The 25,459-nt window shown below is 37.8% G+C and overlaps 1 protein-coding gene and 1 non-coding gene across 2 annotated transcripts; one reads left to right on the forward strand and one right to left on the reverse strand.

Annotated features, from left to right (window-relative positions):
* The first annotated feature begins 18,582 nt into the window (after positions 1-18,582).
* LOC114823127 (uncharacterized) lies at positions 18,583-21,038 on the forward strand. Its single transcript, XM_029098477.2, has 2 exons — positions 18,583-18,617; positions 18,725-21,038. Exons 1-2 carry the CDS (start codon positions 18,583-18,585, stop codon positions 21,036-21,038), a joined length of 2,349 nt encoding a protein of 782 aa, XP_028954310.2.
* Positions 19,259-19,369, reverse strand: LOC114823128 (small nucleolar RNA R71). The gene has a single exon (XR_003771239.1). It is a non-coding gene; the product is annotated as a small nucleolar RNA R71 (small nucleolar RNA).
* Positions 21,039-25,459: the final 4,421 nt, after the last annotated feature.

Here is a 25,459-nt window from a genome sequence, read left to right on the forward strand (position 1 = left end):
GATTTTTGATGTACAAGATCTATTTTAGATTTATCAACCTTAATCCTTTTTTCTGATATGATATGCCCCAAAACTATACCTTGTTTTACCATAAAATGGCACTTTTCCCAATTCAAGACAAGATTAGTTTCAATGCATCGTTGTAAGATCAAAGTAAAATTATTCAAGCATGCATCAAATGAGTCACCAAAAATACTAAAGTCATCCATAAACACTTCAATGATCTTTTCCACAACTTCTGAGAAAATACTTACCATACACATTTGGAATGTGGCTGGTGCGTTGCATAGCCTAAATGGCATGCGTCAATAAGCAAAGGTACCAAAGGGACATGTGAAGGTAGTCTTTTATTGGTCATCGGAAGCTATTACAATCTGATTATAACCCAAATAGCCATCAAGAAAATAATAAAATGAATGACCAACTAACCTTTCCAGCATTTAATCAATAAAGGGCAGCGGGAAGTGATCTTTTCTTGTTGTAGCGTTGAGCTTCCGATAGTCAATGCAAACTCTCCATCCGGTTTGGATTCGGGTGGGCACAAGCTCATTATCTTCATTTTTTACCACAGTGACTCCGGACTTCTTAGGAACAACTTGGACCGGCGAGACCCAATGGCTATCAGAAATTGGGTAAATCATTCCACAATCCAATAGCTTGATGATTTCCTTCTTCATAACGTCCATCATGGGTGGATTGAGTCAGCGTTGTGCTTCTCTAGATGGTTTGGCTCATTCTTCCAAGAGTATTCGATGCATGCAAGTGGTAGGGCTAATTCCTTTGATATCGGCCAATGTCTACCCAATGGCAGTTTTGTATTCCTGAAGCACCCTCACCAACTTGTCCTCCTCTTGTGCAGTGAGTGAAAAAGAGATGATGACGGGCAGCGTCTCTTGTTCTCCCAAAAACACATATTTCAAATGGCTTGGCAATGGTTTAAGCTCTAGGGAAGGAGGCTGGATTACAGAAGGAAGTAACTTGTTAGTCGAATTGGGAATTGAAATTAGGTTAGGAGACTTACCAATATGCCTTGGATTTGACTCTAGGTCAGCAACCATCTCCACCAATTCTTCTTGAATAGGCACGGCAAGGTGTTCCTTGTTGTTGCCGTGTGAATGCCTAAGTGATAACCCTTCGTTTTTTAGTCCAATGCTTTGCATGAGAGTCTTTTCAAGTGCATCCTCACTCAAATCATCAAGGAATTCCTGTGCCAAAGAGTCAATCACATCAATAGAGAAACAAGAGTGACCATCATAAGGATATCTCATAACATCAGAAATATTGAAATCAATAACTTCCCCATCAAATTCCATGGTCAATGTTCCCTTGAATACATTTATCTTTGTACGGGTAGTCTTCATGAATGGTTGCCAAGTAAGATTGCTAATTGAGGGGAATGGTTCGAGTCTTCCATTTCAAGCACGTAGAAGTCCGCCGGAAAGACTAGGTGATTCATCTGTACTAAAACATCTTCCAAAACACCTTTTGGATACGCATTAGATCTATCAGCCAGTTGAATGATCACTCCATCATTTTTTAATTCTCCCAAGTTCATAGATGCATATATTGAATAAGGCAAGACATTTATTGATCCACCTAGATCTAACATGGCAGATTTAAAGTGAGTATTTCCTATAACACAAGGAATTGTAAAACTGTCGGGATCTTTGCACTTAAAAGGTAATTTTCGTTGCAACACAGCTGAGACATTCTCACTTACCCTTACCACCTCTTTGTTTGAAGCCCTCTTCCTTGTAGTTGTAGTGCACAGCTCCTTCAGGAACTTAGCATACTTGGGGACTTGTTTAATTGCATCTAGAAGTGGAATGTTGACTTGCACCTTTCTGAATGTGTCAAGGATGTCTTTGTCACTCTCATCCTTCTTTGATTGCATAAACCTGCGAGGAAAGGGTGCATTGGGTGGAATGGAATTAGAAGTCATGGAATTTGAACCCAACTACCTTTGGTGGTCGAATTAGGGTGTGTAGGTGGCTGCGGCAAAGATTGCTCAATCCTTGCCGAGGGCAGGCCTTGTTCCTTCTCCTTAAATTGCATCTTTTCGTCCTCCTTTTGATTGGATTTAGATGGGCTAGGATATATCCAACTTCTTTTCCCCTTCGCAAGGTGATGGCTTTGGCAGATTCGAAGCCTCCCTTTGGATTCACATCCGTTAAACTAGGTAACTTACCTGGTTCTCTACTAAATTGCCCCATGAACTCAGCCTTTTATCCCATTTGTCTCTTCAATTCAGTCACTGATAGGAGCATATTTATGCGACTTAGTATGTTTGTTTTCGTGCATTTATGTTCTTAGTTCTTAGTTATGTTAGTAGTTTAAGCCATTTTTGTGTGTTTGTAGGTTCTATGGGCCAAGGATGCAAGAAGATGCATTTTGGAGCACTTTGGAGCATTTTTGGGCCAAGATTGGATGGTGCAAACATGGAGACATGAGGATGGACGAATTTGATGATTCAATGGGCTAGAAATCTACATGTGTGTGTGCAAAGTGTTGGCCTACAACTTCAAACATCATAGCTGCCATGTGATGGCAGAAAATGTGTTTATTGCTAGCTAAATGGATGAAGAACATGCATGTGCAAGTATAAACACCATATGGGCAGCAAGAAGGAAAGAAAACAGCAACACACACACCACATGGGCAGCAAGGAATCAGAAATTAAAGCATGGAAGAGTGGGAAGTGATGATGACAACACAAACACACACACACGGCAATGGAATGGAGTTGGCAGATTTCTACAACTTTGATCAGCTGACTTTGGGAGCAAATTGCGAACAGCTCAGAATGAATTAGAGAATGAGCCTTATATGCTTGGAAAGCTACAGATGTCTATTTTCTAGAACATTTCGCGGATTGTTAATATCATTTTTCTAGAAGAAGTTATAGGCATTTGAGTAAGGGAAGGTCTAGCTGACGACAACTTGCAGATTGGAATTGAAAGCAAACAAAAGAAAAGAAATAAAACAAGGGGAGTGAATGGACAGCAGAAAAGCAAGGAAATTGGACCACTATGAAGTGGATTTCTTGTTGGTCTCCCACTTATAGCTTTGGGTGGCTTTGGCATGATTATTTCTAGGTGGAAAGAGCACAAAGACAGCACACACACACAAGGCAAAAAGCTGGCAGCATCTTCCTTCATTGCCGTGGGTTTTTTTTCCCTTGTCCATTACCTTGCAATTGCTTGACATTTCCAACCTCTATATAAGCACCATTCAGCCTTCAAGGATGACACACAGCCATTCATACACATTTCCATTAGTTCCAAGGCTTGCAAAGAAGGAGGAGTGCTTGGAGTTGTGCTAGCCATTCCATTGGAGTTGTTGGAGCATTCTAGGTGTCTTCTACTTTGTTTCTCTATGTTTAATATCAATTGTTTTTGTTTAATTGCAAGTATGAGGAACTAAACCCTTACTTAGCTAGGGTGAAGTTCGAAGCCATGAACATGTTTGAGATATGAATTGATTTCTTCCAATTGTGATTTAATAAATTGTGAATGCAATTCAATTAACTACTTTCTTCAAAACTAATTCTTGTATGTTGATTAAAGATGCATACTTAGTTTTCATGCATGAATTTGATGCTAGGATATAAATGAGTTTCACCTAATCGTTACAAGTTTATATTCATTGGTAGTGAAGGTTGCTAGTCACAATCGCGTTAATTGAATTCTTGGCAAACGTATCATGCATTCATAGTTACGAATGCCTCGTTAACACTTATGATTTTCATAGAACGTAATGATCTTTAATTGTATCTCTATTATGCATTCATGTAGAGGACTTTTGGAGAATAATTTGGATTGTCGTATGCATTCATCCAATTCAATAAATCAAGGAAAATCTGAGAATTAATTAGTGCATCACGGTTAATCTGGGGTGTTGAGTTTCATAATCTATTGAAAAGCAATTGGAAATCAATTCATGTACAAGTGTGTCATGTGTGAAGAATGGATCTCTAGCTAATCCATCAACCATCTATTTAGTTTTACTTTTTGTTGTTATCTCAATCTCATCCAAACCAATACCTCCCATTTACTTTCTTGTATCGAAGTGTGTTTAAGTTTGTTTAGTTTGTGCCTTAAAGTGTTTTGAACTCTTTGAGTCTAGTTTAGTGTTTTAAAACCTACTTTTGTGTTTTTAAGTTTCTTCTTATATTCTTGAGTCTTATATTTGTTGATTAGCATCCCTAGTTAATCCCCGGTCTAGAACGATCCCTACTTGCATCATTACTACAATTGTCATCAATAGGGTTTAATTTGTGTGTCAAGTAATTCTCACATCAGTCACCTCTCAAGCTTGATTTTGCACTTCCTTAGCGTAATTGTGCATATCTTTGGTTTGATTTTCCTGACCCTTCGCCAGCGTAGTTAGTAACTGAATAACTTGAGCATTATCAATAGACGAACCTGAGTTATTTTGGGCAAGTTGTGTTTGGGGTTGTGCGGGTGCATACGACATTTGATAGAATCCCGGAGGTTGCTGTTTGAATGCACTTTGTTGTTGGGTTGGTTGGGGCACCCTCAATTTGAAATTTGGATGATCTCTCTAACCTGGATTATATGTATTCGAGAACAGATCATTCCTTGGTTGGTTTTGACTCCCAAAACCCACGGCGTTGGCAGATTCCCACCCTCCATTCTCGATCAATTAGGGGCACTTATCCGTGAGATGTCCATTCATGGAGCACACGCCACAAGCAGCTACACTTTGTTCTTTTGGTTTTTCAACCACGTGTGAAAGAAGAGTAGTAAGATTAGCCATTTGATTTTGAAGTTCGGAAATAGTACTTACCTAATTAACTTGTTATTGCCATGGGTTGTCTCTTTGACCAACGCCTTCATATTGTTGAGCATTCAATGCTCGGTTAGCAATTAAGGTCTTGGCAGCCATGGGTATTTTGTCCACCAAAGCTCTTCCCACTGAGGCGTCTAGCATTTAGCATTCAATTGGTAGAAGCCCTTCGTAGAAATATTGAAGAAGAAGCTCCTCCTTCATTTGGTGTTGTGGATATGAAGCAACAAGGGTTTTAAAACGCTCATAGTAAGTGGGAAAGGATTCACCTTGGTTTTGGTGAATGCCACTAATCCTTTTGCGTAGTAGAATGACTCGAGAAGTTGGGAAAAGCTTTTCCAAAAATGCCCGCTTCATACTCTCCCATGATGTGACAGTTCCAGGGGCTAGCTCATACAACCAATCTTTAGCCTTTTCCAAGAGAGAAAAGGGAAAAGCTTTCATTTTCAGAATGCTCCCATTAACATTCACTGGGGTCATGCTCGAACAAACAACCTCGAACTCCTTCAAATGTTTATTAGGATCTTCCATGGACAACCCATGGAACTTAGGAATATGATGCAATAAACTGGACTTTAATTCGAACTCGTCGGTCTTGTTTTAGGCCGCCCTTGGATATTGAATGCATAAAGGCAGAGCATTGTCCAATCCTGAAGTGGAAAGCTCCTTGATTGTTCGATTGTCTACTGCCATATCTTGGACTTCTTCAAAAGTCCTTGCCGTGGCCTCCTCTTACTCTTTTACTTTGTCTTCTTCAAGATCTGGTGCAGGTTGAGATGGATGGGGATCTTGTTGATTCCTTGCTCGTCTCAAAGTTCATTCAAAATCGTCGTCAAAGTCAAAGATGTGCTTATGAACAGGTTGAGAACTTCGAGTCATAAACCACCTAAAACAAGAAAACAAGTAAAATTAGCAACTAGGAACAAAAACACATGAAAATAAACAAAAAGAAATAACAGGGGATTAGCAAAGTTGCTAATCCCCGGCAACGGCGCCAAAAACTTGATGCGAAAATTATCTTAACACACAAATTTAACCCTCTTTTGACAATTGTAGTACAAGTATAAGTAGGGATTGTTCTGGACCGGGGATTAGGAGGGCTTGCTAATAACCTCTAAACTGACTCAAAAACATAAAACTAAACTTAAAAACACTTAACAAGACTCATAAGACTCAAAGCAAACTTAAAATACTCAAAACAGCTTAAAACAACCAAATAAACTTAAACTAGACACTAGGAATGACTTTGGACGAAATTTGACTTTTACTTGAATCAAAACACTTAAAAACACAAACTAAAACAGATTTGAAACACTTTGAAACAAGAACCAAAAGGGGGGTTTTGATTTGGATGAAGTTGAAACAAACAAACAAGTATGAAAAACTAGACAGATTGTAAAACAAATTTGAGAAATAAGATGATGGATGGGATAGCTAGAGGCTTTTTCTCCACACATGACATGTATGCAAATAACTTGATTTCCAGTTACTACTTCATTGAATTATGAACAACAATGCTCCAAATTAACCGTGACATCACTAGTTAACTCTCAAATTTTCCTTGTTTTATTGGATTGGATGACATCATTCGACAACCCAAAACATTCTTCAAAAGTTCCCTACATGACATCATAATAGAGATACAATCAAAGATCATTACGTTTAATGAAAATCATAAGCATTGACAAAGCACTTGCAACTATGACATCATGTCGCTTATGCTAGGAATTGAACTTAACGCAATCGTTTATAAGCGACCTTCACTACATGTGAATATAAGTTTGTAACGATTATGTTAAACTTCCTTATATTCTAGCAATGGATTTATGCATGCCAATTAAGTGTCGACCCTTAATTAACAAATACAAATAAGTTATCAATCAAATAGTTAAGCCAATTGCATTCACGATTCAAGAGTTCATAACTGGAATTTATCAAATTATATTGCACACATAATCATGGCTTTGAAATCAACCCTATCCAAGAGGGGTTTAGCCACTCATATTTACAACAAAATGAAAGGAAATGAATTTAAACATTAGAAACAAAAGAAAGAAAACACCTAAATGCTCTAACGATCCAAGTTGGACAACAAGCACGTCCAAGCACTTTCCTTCACTTCCTTTGCTACGGCACAAGGTGTTGGTGACTGTTTGAAGGTTTGTTTGTATGGTGGAATGGATGTGTTTGGATGAAGGTTGTATTGAAATGGGGATGAATGATCAAGTAAAAACTAAACTATATGGCTGCCACACACACTTCCTTTTATAGAGGAAGTGCACGGCAATGGAGGGAAATTGGTGGTGTGTGCAATGATTCAAGGGTGAAAATGAAGTAATGATGCAAAGCATAGGGGGTAAAATGGAGTGGTGTTGCAGCAATGAGTGCATTGAGTGGTGTTTGAAATGATTCAAAGGTGAAAGTGAAGTGATGAGGCAAAGCATGGGGGGTAAAATGGAGTGGTGTTGCAGCTAGGTGATGTGAAAATTAACTTAACACACAAATTAAACCCTCTTGTTGACAATTGTAGTATGGATAAGTAGGGATCGTTCTTAAACCGGGGATTAGGAGGGATTGCTAAACACTCTAAACAGACTCAAATACGTAAAACAAAGTTTAAAACATTAAACTAGACTCAAAGAATGCAAAACTAAACTCTAAAACACTAAAACAAACCAAAATACTCAAAACAGCACAAAAACACTCAAAACTGCCTTAAAAACACTTTCTGGGCAGTTTTGAACTCTAACACAAACTTGGACGAATTTGGGTTATAACTTGAATCAAAACATTTAAAAACACAAACTAAATTGATTTCTAACTAATCTAACACTTTAAAATAATGGAGGATTTGGTTTTGACGAATTTGAAAATAAAGAAGACAGATTGTAACTAAAACAGATTTTTAAAACGAATTTGGATGAAACTATGGATGAAAGGCTAGCTAGAGGGTTCTGATGAGTATATTTTATATTATATATTTTACCCTAATTTTAGTATATTTTGGTTAATATATTGGAAGAATTTTGATACTTTGAATTGTATTTTCAATATAAGACTTTTGACTTCCTCTGGAGCAAAACAGGATCAAATGGACGAATTTTGGAGTAATTCCAGTTGGAGGACGTTCGTGAGTCACTTAGCTTGATTGTATCAAAATTTGGGATTTTTCCACCAAGTGGTTATTTTCTGACGATGAAATAAAGAAGCAGTGCGCAGTGCTGGAAAATGACGTTTTTGGGCTTAAATTGCGTTTTTGGAGCCCAAAATGACCTCGGATGGGTTCGTGGCCTTCTGGAAAAGTGTTCAAAATATTCCAAAAATTAGATCCAACTATATTGGGCCAGTTTTGGAGCAGCTTATGGCCCAAAACGTGGCTGTTCAGATTTTAGACGAATTTTATCATTTAATTTAGGGTTATGTTTCCTAGGGTTTGTGGGGGTGGCTTGGCAAATATATTGCTTAGCCGTCTACAGTTTCAGTCGACGCTTTCTTTTATGCAATTTTGGGAGACAGAGAGAATTGTTAGGGTTTTGAAGATTTGTTACTTGAAGGTGCTTTCAATCCTTTCCTTGAATATATTTTCTATGATTTCAATTATGAATATGCGGAACTAATTTCTATTACTAGGGCGAAGCCTTGAGCCTTAGCATGAATATGTGATTTTTATTTAATTTCTTATGATTGATTGCATGCGTACTTTGAATTGGTAATCACCGAGATAAAAACTATCTAATTGTTTTAATGCCTGATCACCATTAGGATTTTTAGAAAAGTAATTTGATGCAATTTTGGTCGGAAGGTTCCCTGAAATTGACACTGGCTTCTTGTGATTAATAATTGTAATTTCTCTTAGGATGAATATCACGTCTTAAGGATTGCATGGTTTTTCAAAGGATTTTCATAAAGCATAATGAGTCTTTCATGTTTAGATTTGATCCGAACGTCCGGACGGGTTGCATGTTAGATATACGTTCTATGTTGGAGGTTCCAAGTAGAATATGAATTAGGAAAATCTAACCTTCAAAGTGGCATGTGCAGATTATAAGTAATTGGTAAAAATTCATAGGATTGTTAGGTGATGGTGGATCCCTAGTGCTTTCTTAATTTTATTCTCACAAAACTGTTTTATTTTCTCTCTAGCTCTAATATTGCAGATTGTTTATTTTAATTCATTAATTTCGTTTTTATTTGAATTAGGTTATAAAATCAATCACTTCAATTTCTACTCTACAATAATTAAATGGAATCTGATTAGTTCGAATTATTTAATAATCCATGTGGAGACGACCTTGCGAGATCCGTTTATACTACAATAACCTTGTGATTCTTGCAAGTAAAATAGGAGATTTAACCCGTTCACATCAAGAAAATGGCGTCGTTGCTGGGGATTATTTAAAATAATTCCTACTAATCAGATTTTCAATTAGTTATTGTTGTTTATACATATAAGAAAAAAAAAATTTAATTTTCGTTTTTGTTTTATTTTTCCCAGATTACAACAACTCTTAGTTAATTATTTTTGTATATATCTTTTTATTTAATTGCTGATTTTGTTTGGTAGGTTACAATTTGTTTCTTTTTTAGCAGTGCAACAATGGAATTTGCAGTTCCCCCTGAATTCAATCTAACATCCGATGGACCACCTCTTTGGGTGTCATTAGCAGAAAAGGGTTATTATGGATTTAAGCCTACAGTTTGTGCTCTTTGTAATTCAAATACTCATGATATTTTGCAATGTCCTGAGAGAGAATATTTTCCAGATTATGTCCAGGAGTGTATAAATATGAGAAACGATTCAAAATGGAACTGGAACAATCCCCATTCAGAGTTCTATACTCAAAGTTTGAAAGAGCATCTTGGGCAGTATTTTGAGCAGCTTAATGTGCCACAAGAGCTTTCAGTGGAGGACAAGCTCTCTAAATTGTTGGAATTAACTGACTTATACATTGAAATAACCAATGACGGATTTCTGATTCAAGCATTAAATTATGGGAAGAGCTTTAATGATCAAGAGGAGATTGGTGCAGGAATTGAAGAGCAATCTGCCACCCAGTCATGCCCAAGGGAGGAAACACCACCTGCTGATTGTGAAACAATTTCCCCACAATCTTTTCCTCCCCAAGTTTATGTGCCACCAGAACCCTTCCCAACAGGGCTGCACGAATGCACAAGAATTGATATGTTAGAAGCTGTTCATTCAAAATCAGTACATCAGACATCACATGATCAGTTTTTGATTACTCTGACCATTTTGGATTCGGAGCAACAGGCTACTGATCAGAAAATTTTGGTTGCTAAATTGGACACGCAAACGTCGCAATTCATCAAATTTAAAGAAAATCAGGATCAATTCCGTGATAGCCAAGGTTCAATCCTCATAGAGAAATTCTGCCAGTGCAGAGGTTGTGGGTGTTAAATACAAGGTTCAAGGCAGCTAAATGGAAACATAAACCTCACTGGAAACAACCTTATTTGATCACAAAGATTCATTTGCATAGAAGTGCACTTATGAAGAATTCAACCACTGATAAACAACAACTCATTCCATACCTACTGTTGTCGTATGATGCTATCAAGAAGTGGTTAACTCGAAGGGAACAAGTGACGTGATCTTCAATTCTTCCCTCTACGTCTAGCTATAGACATTAACTAAAGCGCTAATTGGGAGGCAACCTAATTTTTCTAACTCTTTTCTTTTTATTTCGTTTATTTTATTTTCCTGTTTTTATTCCTAATTACAAAAATCACAAAAATAAAAAAAAATCAGAAAATTGAAAAAAAAAAATTGCAGTTTTTAATTCTTGTTATTTTTCTTTACTTATCTAATTAGGTTTTTTTTTATTGCAGGTTGCATTCGGAATTGATTCGGCCTAATCCCAACTAAGGGGGTGCAATCAACAATTATTCCCCCAGCACATTCATCATCAATTCATCATCAATTCCTCTACATTCATGAGATTAGGCAGTGCGGAGTGTAGAGGGATCTAAGTGGCACAGAGAATAAGACATGATGAATTGATAGATCTCTTCATGCATGACGAACAAGCCAATTCAACATACTGAGGCACTGAGACCATATACAAATTTTTATTCACAGATTCTTATCAAACATAGTTACAAGGATATAGAAGCATACCTTTTCAATGAGGATCTGTGAGTCTCGATTTTTCCATGGAAACACACATGCATTGGGCAATTTTCATTCATTTTTCCCTAATCTAAGCACTTGAGACAAAAATTGAAGGGAGATGGAGATAAAAACTACCTGTGAGTGTGTCACACTAGAGCAGGATGCGATCTGCGGTTTCATCTGAGCAGGTTGTTGGTCTTGCTGCTCGAGGTGCTGGATTTCCGAGACACGGCAGTGTGTTGTTGCTGGGTTATGGAAGGCTACAGATGCATCACTTACAGCGGTTGAAGGAGCTGTTGTGAACTGGAGGTTTGAATGGATGGCTGAGCTTAAGAGTTTTGAAAATGGGAAGAGATCTGAGAGAGTCTATTCGGTTTGTCTAAAGATAGAGAAAGGTTCTTGTGTTTTTTGGGAGTAATAAAGGAGAGAGAGCAGAGAAATGGGGTCCGAAAGAAATGAAAAAAATATATGGGAGGAAGAAGGACTTGCTGTGAAATGGAGAGTGTAAAAGTATTTTCAGAATATCTAGAGAGAGCCGTTTGGGCTTTGTGTTTGATGACTGACAGAGACAGAAGATTGATGCCTGACGCCTTTTCAGAATCGGCATGCCAGCTGCATGCCACTTTCTCATGGGTCTACTCGGCAACTTGTGTAGGTGGTCACGGCTCCATGACCTTCCAAATAAAAAGCCAGACATGGGAACTAGCAGGCTTCCACTTTCCAATGCACATGCCCGCTGCATGCTTTTCAAACAAAGGAATCCAATGTTCCTATTGGACTTTTGTTTGCGAGTTGGGCTCAAATACAAGCCAGGTGTTATTTTCTCTTTGATTTTTGTTTTGTTTGTTATTTTATTTTATTTTATTTTTTATTATTATTTTTTATTTCTTCTTATAGTGTTGTCGTTTTTTTTAAAAGTGTCCACTAGAGTTTTTGTGTTTTACTTTTAGTTTTCTTTTTGTTTCCACACCTTGAGGACAAAGTGTGCAATAAGTTTGGGGGTGGGAAAGTAAAATTTTAGGTTTTTAATTTCTTTTTTATGTCAGTTAAGAATTTTCATTCTTTTTAAGTTAATATCCATATATTATTTTAAACGTTAGAACAAATGAACATGGTGAAGGTTAATCCCAAATTAGAGTCTTTTCTATTTATCGTTGCTTAGACACTAATTCATGAATTATACTTTGAACTTTGCACATCACACTAACATGGTTTGTGGGGAGTGAGATTGAAACACTTGCTTTTAGTCTAAGTTATTTTTAATTTTTGTTTTAAGTAAAGTCAGTTATTATTGTGAATAAAGTAATAATTGTCTCACCCGAGGTTTTGCCTAGTAACCGGGCCAGTCCTGCCTAATCAGCAGTGATTCTCGCGTCAAACGGTAGAGTTTTGGCATGGGGTAGGGTGGTTAGTTGGTTTCGTAGCCTTTTCAGCTCGGGTTAATAAGTCCTTAGGGGTGTTCTACACCTAGTGCCCTAAAGCCCTAGTGGTTTGGGAGTCATTGACCTAAAGCTCGCTACATGGGTTGGATCGAAAGCTTAAGTGAACCGACATTGCACGACCACTACTGTTACTGAAAAAAAAAATGTTATACATGAGAAAAAAAAAAGAAAAAAAATTGAAGAGAAAAAGAAAAAGAAAAATAGTTATATTTAAAGTTAGTATGTGTGAAATAAAGAAGGACGAGAGGTAAGGGTTTTAGTCGAGTCTCCTTAATTATGTTGGTTCACTTTACACCAAAGGAAGTTTGTGAATTCTTTTCTAATTGATTCTAAATGGTTTAGACTCTGTGATGGGATTGGTTGGAACTTTTGAAAAAATGTTCTAGTTTTTTAAATTTGCTATGGATTGCAACTTTGAAGGTGAAAATTTTTGTCAGTTAATTTTAGCTAGTTGTCTAGTTTGTTAAGTTTTTATTTTTGTTTGAGTCTTGTTTTGTTTGAGGACAAGCAAAAAGCTAAGTTTGGGGGTATTTGATGAGTATATTTTATATTATATATTTTACCCTAATCTTAGTATATTTTGGTTAATATATTGGAAGAATTTTGATACTTTGAATTGTATTTTCAATATAAGACTTTCGACTTTCTCTGGAGCAAAACAGGATCAAATGGACGAATTTTGGAGTAATTCCAGTTGGAGGACATTCGTGAGTCACTTAGCTTGATCGTATCAAAATTCGGGATTTTTCCACCAAGTGGTTATTTTCTGACGATGAAATAAAGAAGCAGTGCGCAGTGCTGGAAAATGACGTTTTTGGGCTTAAATTGCGTTTTTGGAGCCCAAAATGACCTCAGATGGGTTCGTGGCCTTCTGGAAAAGTGTTCAGAATATTCCAAACATTAAATCCAGCAATATTGAGCCAGTTTTGGAGCAGCTTATGGCCCAAAACGTGGCTGTTCAGATTTTAGACGATTTTTATCATTTAATTTAGGGTTATGTTTCCTAGGGTTTGTGGGGGTGGCTTGGCAAATATATTGCTTAGCCGTCTACAGTTTCAGTCGACGCTTTCTTTTATGCAATTTTGGGAGACAAAGAGAATTGTTAGGGTTTTGAAGATTTTTTACTTGAAGGTGCTTTCAATCCTTTTCTTGAATATATTTTCTATGATTTCAATTATGAATATGCGGAACTAATTTCTATTGCTAGGGCGAAGCCTTGAGCCTTAGCATGAATATGTGATTTTTATTTAATTTCTTATGATTGATTGCATGCGTACTTTGAATTGTTAATCACCGAGATAAAAACTATCTAATTGTTTTAATGCCTGATCACTTCAATTTTGGTCGGAAGGTTCCCTGAAATTGACACTGGCTTCTTGTGATTAATAATTGTAATTTCTCTTAGGATGAATATCACGTCTTAAGGATTGCATGGTTTTTCAAAGGATTTTCATAAAGCATAATGAGTCTTTCATGTTTAGATTTGATCCGAACGTCCGGATGGGTTGCATGTTAGATATACGTTCTATGTTGGAGGTTCCAAGTAGAATATGAATTAGGAAAATCTAACCTTCAAAGTGGCATGTGTAGATTATAAGTAATTGGTAAAAATTCATAGGATTGTTAGGTGATGGTGGATCCCTAGTGCTTTCTTAATTTTATTCTCACAAAACTGTTTTATTTTCTCTCTAGCTCTAATATTGCAGATTGTTTATTTTAATTCATTAATTTCGTTTTTATTTGAATTAGGTTATAAAATCAATCACTTCAATTTCTACTCTACAATAATTAAATGGAATCTGATTAGTTCGAATTATTTAATAATCCCTGTGGAGACGACCTTGCGAGATCCGTTTATACTACAATAACCTTGTGATTCTTGCAAGTAAAATAGGAGATTTAACCCATTCACATAAGTAGTAAAAATCCTATCAGGTTCTTCTCCACACACGACACACTTGCACATAAACCAATTTTCAGTTGTTCTTTCAATAAATCATAAAACTCAACACCCAGGTTAATTAGGTCCGCTTAAATTAACCTTCAAGTTCTCCTTAAGTTATTGAATTGGATGGGAAAGCGCATACAACAATTCAAAGCATTCTTCAAAAGTTCTCTACGTGAAAAGCACAATAAAGATACAATCAAAGATCATTAAGCATCATGAAAACTATAATTATTGACGAGGCATTCGTTACTATAATGAGCATGAAACTAGTGCCAAGAATTCATTTAACGCGATCGTTTATAAGCGACCTTCACTACTTGTGAATATAAGTTTGTAACTATTAGGTGAAACTCCCTTATACTCTAGCATCATATTCATGCATGAAAACTAAGCGTGCACTCTTAATAAACATACATAAATAAGTTATCAATCAAGCAGTTAAACAAATTGAATCCACAACTTATGAAATCACAACTGAAGGTAATCAATTCATATTGCAAGTATGTACATGGTTTCGAATCCCCCCCTAACTAAGAGGCGTTTAGTTCCTCATACTCATAAAACAAAGATTAGTGAATTGAAACATTGAAAGCAAAAGAAAGATTACACCTAAAACGTTCCAGCAATCCTAAATCGAATGGCAAGCACGTCCAAGGGCTCTCCTCCTTCCTCTTTGCTGCGGCACAAGGGTTGGTGGTGAGTTTTGGGGGTTATGGATGGTGTAGAAGTATAGAATTGTGTTTAGGATGGATGTATGGTGCGGCAAGAAGTGTTTGGGTCAGAAACTATGGAGATTGGTGAAGGATGGGCACGGCAAGGAAGGTTGAATGGTTTTTGGCGTGAATGGGAGTGAATGGATGGTTTGTGGCTGCAAAAAGGAAGTTTATTTAAAGGATTTCAGGAATTAAAACCCTAGGTTATTTAGGTAAACAGAAATTAAGTCAAAAGCTTCTAGAAATAGGAAATCAAATAAAAAACTTAAAGGAAATTGACTAATAGGTGCCGCAAGGGCATAAAACACAAAAGGAATGTGTTTTAATGCAAGGAAATAGGAAAGAACCCTCTCCCTTGCACGGCAAGGAAGAGGAAAGGTCAAGGGAGGTGTGGCATAGGTCCATAAGGGTTCTAGGGCCTTTGTTTTGTGTCCTAGAATGCATATGAAGTCTTCAAAATGGCTGGAACATAAGGACTTTTAGAATTAGGAAAGGTCAAACCAAAATAGGAAACCTTGGCTTAACTTTCCTACTTCAAGTAGGAATCCTTGTTCTTTTAGGAATCCTCATGTGAATAGGAATCCATCTTCAATTAGGAATCCTTCGTTGATTAGGAATCCTAACTTCTTCAAATCTTCAATTACGTCAATTCCTTTTGCTCCAAGCATGTGATAATCATTCCAAGCCCAATTTTGCTCCAAAAGGCACCAAATTGCATACTTTGCCCTTAGAATCTGAAAACACACAACAGTGACTTTAAACACTAAAATAACTAAGGAAACACAACGTAAATGCACGAGAACAAGCCAATTAAGTCGCATAAATATGCTACTATCACTAGGGAACATGAATGATTTTTGCACATGGTAGAGATAGGAAAGGGAGGTGGAATGATGCAGAAATGAGTCAAAGGTGCAGCAAGACTCATGATGCACGGCATGGGATTCTAAATGTGGTGGATGGTGCATTAATGAGTGCATGTAGTGGAGGTAAAAGTTGTATGAAATCTGATGAGTGAAGGGGACAAGATATGTGCAGCAATTGAGAGCAATGATTCAATGTTTTGATGCATGAAATCAGAAATAATGAAGGAGACAAGGGTGGTTATGCATGCATGGGTGGAAAGGTGAGTAAGTGGTGAATCAATGAGTGCAAGGAGGTGAAAGGATATTGTGCACATGGTAGACAAAGGAAAGGAAGTGGAATGATGCAGCCAATGAGTCAACGGAGGGAACATGGATGATGATGCATGGCATAGGAATCCAAAGGGAGTGCAATGGTGGTGTACGGCAATGATGGAAAAGTGAATGGTGGAGTGACACCCCTTTGTGGCTGAGCTCTTTGTACTTTATACGCTAATTCTTCTTTCTCTTTAACACATTCCTAGCCTCTTTAGTCTTCAATTTCGTCCATCCACCTTGCTCCATGCATGTGCTATCCATTCCAAGCCCAAAACTGCTCCAAAATGCACCAAAATGCATCTTATTGCTTTATAAGGCCTATGGACCTACAAATACACGAAAATAGCTTAAAATACATAATTAACTAAGAAATAACAACATAAATGCATGTGAATAAGCTAACTCAGTCGCATAAATATGCTCCTATCGGCTAACAGCCTATTGCCCTAAAAGACGCATACTGGGCCGAAAATCGTAGCCCTCGAGTCAGCCTATCTCGGGCCAAACTGTTATTTGATGTATACATTTTGTGTACATTTATATCACCCTTATTTGGTAGTTTTGTGATGTTTTGGATCAAGCTAGTTGTGTTTTTACATTATTTGGTGCTAGTGTGCAGCCAAGTGTGTATTTGGATCAATGGGAAGACAAATGAAGTAAAAACAACCCTTTTGGTAGCCGAACATTATTCCAAACGTGGAGAGGATTCTAGGGAGTTAATTTGAAGTCCAAATGAAGAATTTAGGAGCTACTTTGGCTGCATGGAATTTCAGGAACACATGTGGAAGTGTAAGGTGGTGCATTCGGCCATATTGGGTGATTCTAGGCAAGGCAAAATCATTGAATTCAGATTATGTGGTTCTAACACCAAAACATGCAATCACATGCATGTTCACAACCTGGCCGTGGCTTCCATTCACTTTAAACACCAAAGCATGCATTCACATGCATGTATCAATCTTGCCGTGCATTCCATTCCCTTTTGCACCAAGAACATGCACTTCCATTACTTAATTCATTCCATTTACATTTCCAGCTCCCTTTTGCAGCAGCACATGTGTCTTCATTAAACTAAACCATCCAACCACATGTTCATCTCAAAGCAAAGCCATGTCGTGCCTTTCATACCCCCCCCCTTTCCAGCATGTGGGAACAATTCCAGCTTGTCCACTGCACCCTTGCAGCCATGCCACATGCATCTTCAATTAAATAAGCACAAGCATGCTTGTGTTCCCTTGTGCCGTGCCTTGCTAGTCCAGAAATCACCTCATTCCATCATCATTTTCAGATTGGCAGCTCCATTATTCTACAACCAGCCGCGTGTTCTCCTTAGAAGTTCCAATTTAAAATCCTTGCAAGACTCACTTCTGGGAGAGCTCTCGACCATACCATTACTCACACACCTAGCTTCCATTTTCTGTCCATCCTCTCTCCCATTTTTGCAGAAGCCATTCATCCACAAGCTGCTCAACCTTTATTCATCTACATCACATTTGGAGAACCAAGACCGAAGGTCACTCTTAAAGGATTTCAACATCAGTTTTGCTTCAAGGGTTTCTTCTTCTCAATTCTATGTTCACTCATGTTATATATTTTTATGTTAAATCATTTGTAAACATGAAGTGTAACTAATCTCATTCTAGGGATTCGATGTAGCCTAGCAAGATTGCCATGTAGTTAATTCGGAATGCTCAGTTTATCCTTCTATTTCTTGTTTCATTTTCTGATTTAATTGTGACTTTGTGTGTTGGTTTTAATGCTTGATCACCATTTGAATTAACCATAAGTTGTCTAGCCAATCTTAAAGCACACATCATGCATAACTTTGGCAGATATGGGAATGATTGAAGGAAACGTTTTGCAAACATCCTGCCAAGTGTTTCTTTGGTTTTATGAAAGTTTCTTATGCATAACACATTCTTGATTAGGAGCCGAAGTTGAACATCACAATTAGGTTCATGACTAGAAATATTTGATCAAATCCACATATCATATGGTTGATCATATCTAAGTGAAACAAACTCAAGAAATAGATAGATGGCTGAGCATAAACTGACTTAACAAACATGGAATCAATTTAGCAATGGTGAAACCGAATCCCTAGCCTCATCTCCATTGATACTATCTCATTTCATTATTTATAGATTCATTTACTTGTGTTCATTTCATTTCCGTGTGTTTCAAGTGACAACATCAAATCTGTCTAAAGTGATTAGTTTTATTTTCTAATAGGGTTCTTGCAAAACAAGTGGTTATATAGGTCTAATTAGTCCCTGTGGATTCGACACCCTTACTTGTGCTATTATACTCAACATGTTTTAGCATTGGGAAGGAGTAAAACATATCAATAACAAAAATGGCGCCGTTGCCGGGGACTGATTTCAGTCCCTTGTAATTGCTTGTTTAGTTATGAACCCTTGTTATTTTCATTTTAAGTAGAGTACTAATTTATATTCAAACTTGTTTTATTTTGTTTTCAGGTAGTTTATGTCAAATAGACTTGTTGAGTTAGGCCAAAGAATTGAACGGTTAAAGAGCAACACTTTTGACAACTTTGTGCCAACAAGTTCATCCAATTTCTGTGAAGAAGAGGAAGGGAACTCATCTAGTTCAACAAGTTTAGGATCTGAGCACATTAATTGGGAAAGAGAAGAGGAGATGGCGGACAACCAAGATGAACTTCGAGCTTTGGAGGACTTTGCTCAACCAATCATACCAAATTCACCTTCATGCATCTTGCTTCCCACCGAAGCTAGAAACTATGATCTTAAATCTTCACATTTCCATATGCTTCCCTCTTTTTATGGCTTACCTAATGAAGATCCTTTAGCTCATGTTAAAGAGTTTTATAACGTTGTGAGTGGTTTACCTTTGCAGGGAGTAAGTGAAGCAAATTTGAGGATGAGAGTATTTCCTTACACCTTGAAAGATAGGGCCAAGGGTTGGTTGATGACCCTAGCACCTGGTTCCCTCACCACATGGGATGCCGTGGCTAAGAAGTTCTTGGAGAAGTTCTTTTCCACTCAAAAGACAGCCACATTAAGGGGACAAATCTTCAATTTCAAACAAGATGATGGAGAACCTTTCAATGAGTGTTGGGAGCGTTTTAAAGGCCTCTTGTTGCAATGTCCACACCATGGGTTACCTCTTCACTTACAAATGCAAATTTTTTATGATGGACTAACCCAAACTTGTCAATCAACTGTGGATAATGCAGCAGGTGGAGCTTTGAAGAAAAAGAATGCTCAAGAGTCATATAACATTTATGAGATGTTGGGATCTAGTGCTCAACACAAAGATTTAAGGGGTAAGAAAGTTGGAATATATGAAACAAGCTCTAATCATGAACTTTCATTGCAGGTATCTAACCTAGAAAAGAAGCTTGAAGCCGTGCTCAACATGGTACCAAAAGCAAATGAGGTGTGTGCCATTTGCAACATACCAAACCACCTTACTCATCAATGTCCATCTAGGGAGGCCTACCCCGAATTTGTCCAAGAGCAAGTGAACCTCATGAATTCTTACAATCAAAGGCCAAGGAATGATGTGTATTCAAACACGTATAACCCAGGGTGGAGAGATCATCCCAACCTTTCATGGAAGAACAACAATTTCCAAAACTTCCAACCAAAACCTGCCCCTACACTTGAGGATACGGTTAAGTTGTTAGCTCAAAACACCTTGCAATTCCAACAAGCCACAAATAGCACTTTCCAACAACATTCGGCGGCTTTAAACAAAATGGAGACACAATTGGGACAGATTGCTGATGCCTTGAACCAAAGAGAGGTTGGAAAGTTTCCAAGCCAACCCGTGATACTCCAAAGGAACCAAGAGCAAGCCAAAGCAATCACTACACTTAGAAATGGTAAGGTTATCAATAATAGAGTTGGCAATGAAGTTACTAATGAATTTGATCATGTGAATGCAGGGGTTACTCAAGGAGAAAATGAGAAACCAAATGAGGAACCAAGCCATGCCAATTCCTCATTTGAAGCACCAAATCTTCACAAGGCCGAGAAGCCTTACACTCCACCAATACCATTCCCTGGAAGACTTGCCAAGAGCAAGCAGGATAAGTCATTTAAAGACATTTTTGATATTCTAAGTAAAGTGAATGTTAACTTACCTTTGCTTGATGTCATTAGGAACATGCCAGCTTATGGGAAATTCTTCAAAGAGTTAAACAACTACAAAAAGAAGTATGGACCACATGAGAAGGTAGTGGTGTCTGAGAATGTAAGTGCAGTGTTGCAAAGAAAACTTCCACCAAAGCTTAAAGATCCAGGGAGTTTCTCTATCAACATTACCATAGGAGAAAATAAAGTTGAAAAGGCAATGCTTGATTTGGGTGCTAGCATCAACTTAATGCCTTATTCTGTGTATCTTCAACTAGGTTTGGGGGAATTGAAAGCCACCACCATTTCATTACAACTTGCGGACAGATCCGTGAAGTATCCAAGAGGTATAGTAGAGGATATTCTAGTTCAAATTGATAAACTAATCTTGCCTGCGGATTTTGTAGTGTTGGACATGGAAGAAGCGCCTATACATGACCGAGAGTTGCCTATTTTGCTTGGAAGACCATTCATGGCCACGGCCAAGACCATCATTGATGTGCAAAATGGACTCCTCACTATGACAGTGCTAGGAGAGACCGTGCAATTTAAAGTGTTTGAGTCTCTTTCTCATCCTTCTTCATCTCTTGAGTGCTATGCCATTGATGTGCTTGATTCAATTGTTTTCTCTAAGTTCTTGCAGGCACAATCTATTGAACCATTACAAACTGTTTTGACTCAATCTCAAGATTAGTTTGATGAAGAAGATGCACTCATGGAAGTGGTAGCTACCTTGGAAGCATTGGCACCGTATCCTTTAAATGTTTCACCTCTTGTAGAGCATTTAGAATCATCTAGGTCACATTTAATACCTTCCATTGTTAAGGCACCAAAACTTGAACTTAAACCACTTCCACCACATCTTAAATATGCATATCTAGCTGAATTTGAAACTCTTCCTGTTATCATAGCTTCTGACCTGAATCCAAATGAAGAAGATAAACTAATGAGGGTGTTAAAAGAGTCTAAAACGGCTATTGGGTGGTCTATTGCAGATATCAAGGGAATAAGCCCTACTATGTGCATGCATAGGATTCTTTTGGAGGATGGATCAAAGTCAACCCGTGAGCCACAAAGAAGGCTCAATCCACACATGAAGGAAGTTGTGAGGAATGAAGTGTTGAAGTTGTTAGATGTGGGAATCATATATCCCATTTCTGATAGCAAATGGGTGAGTGCTATTCAGGTGGTACCCAAGAAGGTGGGAATCACAGTGATGACAAATGAAAACAAAGAGCTTGTGCCCACAAAGCCCACAGCTAGTTGGCGTGTTTGCACCGACTACAGGAAGTTGAATTCTAGCACTAGAAAAGATTACTTTCCTATGCCTTTCATAGATCAAATGCTTGAGAGATTGGCAGGTTACTCACACTATTGTTTTCTGGATGGTTACTCAGGTTACAATCAAATTGCAATTGCTCCAGAGGATCAAGAGAAAACTACCTTTACTTGCCCCTTTGGCACATTTGCATATAGGAGAATGCCGTTTGGACTTTGCAATGCTCCAGCAACTTTCCAAAGATGTATGTTGGCCATTTTTTCTGACATGGTAGAAAGATTCATTGAGGTATTTATGGATGACTTTTCAGTGTTTGGTTCTTCTTTTGATGAATGTCTTAACCATCTCTCTTTAGTACTTCAAAGATGTCAGGAAACAAATTTGGTTCTCAATTGGGAAAAATGCCAATTCATGGTAAAACAAGGAATTGTGTTGGGACATGTAATCTCTAGCAAAGGAATAGAGGTAGACAAAGCCAAAATTGACATCATCACCAATATGGCAGCTCCCACAACCGTGAAGGGGGTGAGAATTTTCTTGGGACATGCGGGTTTTTATCGACGTTTCATTAAGAACTTTTCAATGATCACTCGTCCATTATGCAATCTGTTAGCTAAAGATGTTGCATTTCATTTTGATACAGCTTGTATGGATGCATTCAATAATTTGAAGCAAGAATTAACCTCGGCCCCTATCATTATGGCACCAGATTGGTCTTTACCTTTTGAATTAATGTGTGATGCCTCTGACTATGCTATTGGTGCAGTTTTAGGGCAAAGGGTGAACAAGCTTCCACACGTGATCTACTATGCAAGCCGGACTCTAAATGATGCTCAACTTAACTATTCCACAACTGAAAAGGAGTTGCTTGCTATTGTTTTTGCTTTAGAGAAGTTTCGGTCATACCTTGTGGGATCTAAAGTTATTGTGTTTTCTGATCATGCAGCCCTTAGGTATTTGATGACAAAGAAGGATGCTAAACCACGCTTAATTAGATGGATACTCTTACTACAAGAGTTTGATTTGGAGGTTCGAGATAAAAAGGGAAGTGATAATGTTGTGGCTGACCATTTGTCACGACTTAATGAGAACCATGGAGTTGGACAACCTTTACCTCTAAATGAATCATTTCCAGATGAACAACTCCTTGTTGTTCAAGAAAAAGAACCGTGGTATGCTGATTTCGTTAATTATCTTGCTTGTGGTGTAATGAGAAATGACATTTCTTTTCAGGAAAGAAAAAAGTTCCTGGCCATGGTAAAGCACTACGTTTGGGACGAACCATATTTGTTTAAATATTGCCCTGACCAAATCATTAGGAGGTGTGTTCCAGAGAGTGAGCAACAAAGCATTCTAACGTTCAGTCATACATTGGCATGTGGAGGACATTTTGGTGCCAAAAAGACATCTCTTAAAGTTTTACAATCTGGTTTCTTTTGGCCTACTTTATTCAAAGATGCTTTTGATTTTTGTTCAAAGTGTGATAGGTGCCAGAAGATGGGGAACATTAGCCAAAGAAATGAGATGCCATTGAACAACATTTTGGTGGTAGAGCTTTTTGATGTTTGGGGAATTGACTTCATGGGACCATTTCCATCATCTTTTGGCTACTTATACATATTAGTGGCAGTAGATTATGTGTCCAAATGGGTTGAAGCCATTGCTACAAGAACTAATGATCATAAGGTTGTTTTGCACTTTCTTAAAGATGTGATTTTTTTGTAGGTTTGGAACGCCAAGAGCTATTATTAGTGATGGTGGTAGCCATTTCTGCAACAAACCCTTTGAATCATTGATGAAGAAGTACAACATCAACCACAAAGTGGCAACCCCGTACCATCCTCAAACCTCAGGACAAGTGGAGATTAGCAATAGGGAGATCAAAAACATTTTGATGAAGACTGTGAGCCCTAACAGGAAGGATTGGTCATTGAGGTTGAATGATGCACTATGGGCATATAGAACAGCGTACAAGACCCCCATTGGCATGAGTCCTTATCGCCTTATGTTTGGGAAAGCTTGTCATTTGCCAATGGAGCTTGAACACCGAGCATATTGGGCCATTAAGAAGCTCAACTTTGATTACAAGGATGCTGGAATAGCAAGGAAGCTCCAACTTAATGAGTTGGAATTTAAAAAAAAATTAAGGATTCCCGGCATCACAGCAAAGAAATCCATCAGTGAGGGCACAAACACACTATGCATAAAAATAGACACATGATATGGTATTATATGTGTGTGCGTATATGGGTGTGTGTGCATATATATATATATATATAAGACACGGCAACCAAGTTCCATATACAAATATATATAATGTGTACACAATAATGGTGACGGGACGTTCAAAACTTCCACATACATACATATATATATATATGGCTTGAAAAGACGCAAATAGTGATGGTGATGGGACGATTGAAGGAATATATATATATATATATATATATATATATTCTGGCATCATAAACAGATTATATATATATATATATATATATATGAGGTCCAAAAAAAAAAAAAAACATACCTAAAAGCTTGCTGTTGCTGCACCACGATGTCAACCATCTGCATCCTCCCTCTGCTTCCACTCATTGCCAAAGCACCATATAGAGGTATATATAGAAAAAAAAAGGGGGTTTCCGGAATGGTGCGGATTGCACCATATGAAAAAAATAATATAAGAAATAATGGGTGGGATGGTGCGGATTGCACCATCTGAAAAGAAAAGATATATATATAAAAAATAGTGGGTGGTGCATGATTTAATAAAAAAATAATAATAAATAAATAAATAAATAAATAAAAAAGGGATGGTGCGGATTGCACCATTTGAAAAGAAAAATATAAAAAAAAAATATAGTAGGTGGTGCATAAAAATTAAAAAAAAATAAAAAAAATGCATTGAGAGAAGTAAAATCCATTTTATTTATTTCTCTGGAAAGATTACATAAAATTGCATTCTACATGCAAAAAAAAATAAAAAATTTACAAATGTGCAAGCAGCAAATATGAGGGGGCTTTCATTGATCAGATGGCGCCTTATCACTCGGCGGAACTCCGGGAAGAAGAGGAGCCGGAGGTTGATCATTGGGAGCTTCATTACGCGGTACAGCCCCAGAAGACGAAGGCAAATGCTGTTGGTACAAACCCACAAACCTATGATGATGAAGTAAAATCTGACCATTGGATTCTTGCATCTGGTCAATCTTCCTCTTCATGTTTGTAGCATAGTTATGCGCAAGCCTGTGTAACTGTTTATTCTCATGCTTGAGCCCTCTAATCTCCTGTTTGAGACTCATCACTTCAGCCGCCAATGATTCAACTTGAGGGGTTCGAGCAAATAGGCGTTGGGCCATATTAGACACAGAACCTGCACACTCCACACTGAGAGCCAGAGAATCCTTAACAGCCAACTCATCAGACCATTTGGAAAGCAGTCTGTTATCTTTGGGAGTGACAAGGTTCCGGGCCACCACCGCAGCGGTCATATCATTCTTCATCACCGAGTCCCCGACGGTAAGAAGACCAGTAGGGGATATGAAGGATGGGCGCCATATTTTGTCTGGAGAAGGCGAGACTGCCTCTTCCACAAGATTCAAGTCAAAACGACGGTCGGAAGGTCCAGACATTTTCAAAGTGTTGAAGAAGTGCAAGAAAGGAGTCTCTACAAGAAAAAAAAAATTCAAATATGCTTTGAAACGAACTGCATGCCTCTATAAAAAATCAGCACTCGACAGGATTTCAGAGATCGAAGAGGCGAGCTCAGAATTCGAGGAGGCCAATTAAAAAATCAAAGAGGCAAGCTCAGAAATCGGAGAGGCATCTTGCTTTTCCAG

The sequence above is a fragment of the Malus domestica genome, chromosome 09, assembly GCF_042453785.1.
Source record: "Malus domestica chromosome 09, GDT2T_hap1".
Lineage (NCBI taxonomy): Eukaryota > Viridiplantae > Streptophyta > Magnoliopsida > Rosales > Rosaceae > Malus > Malus domestica.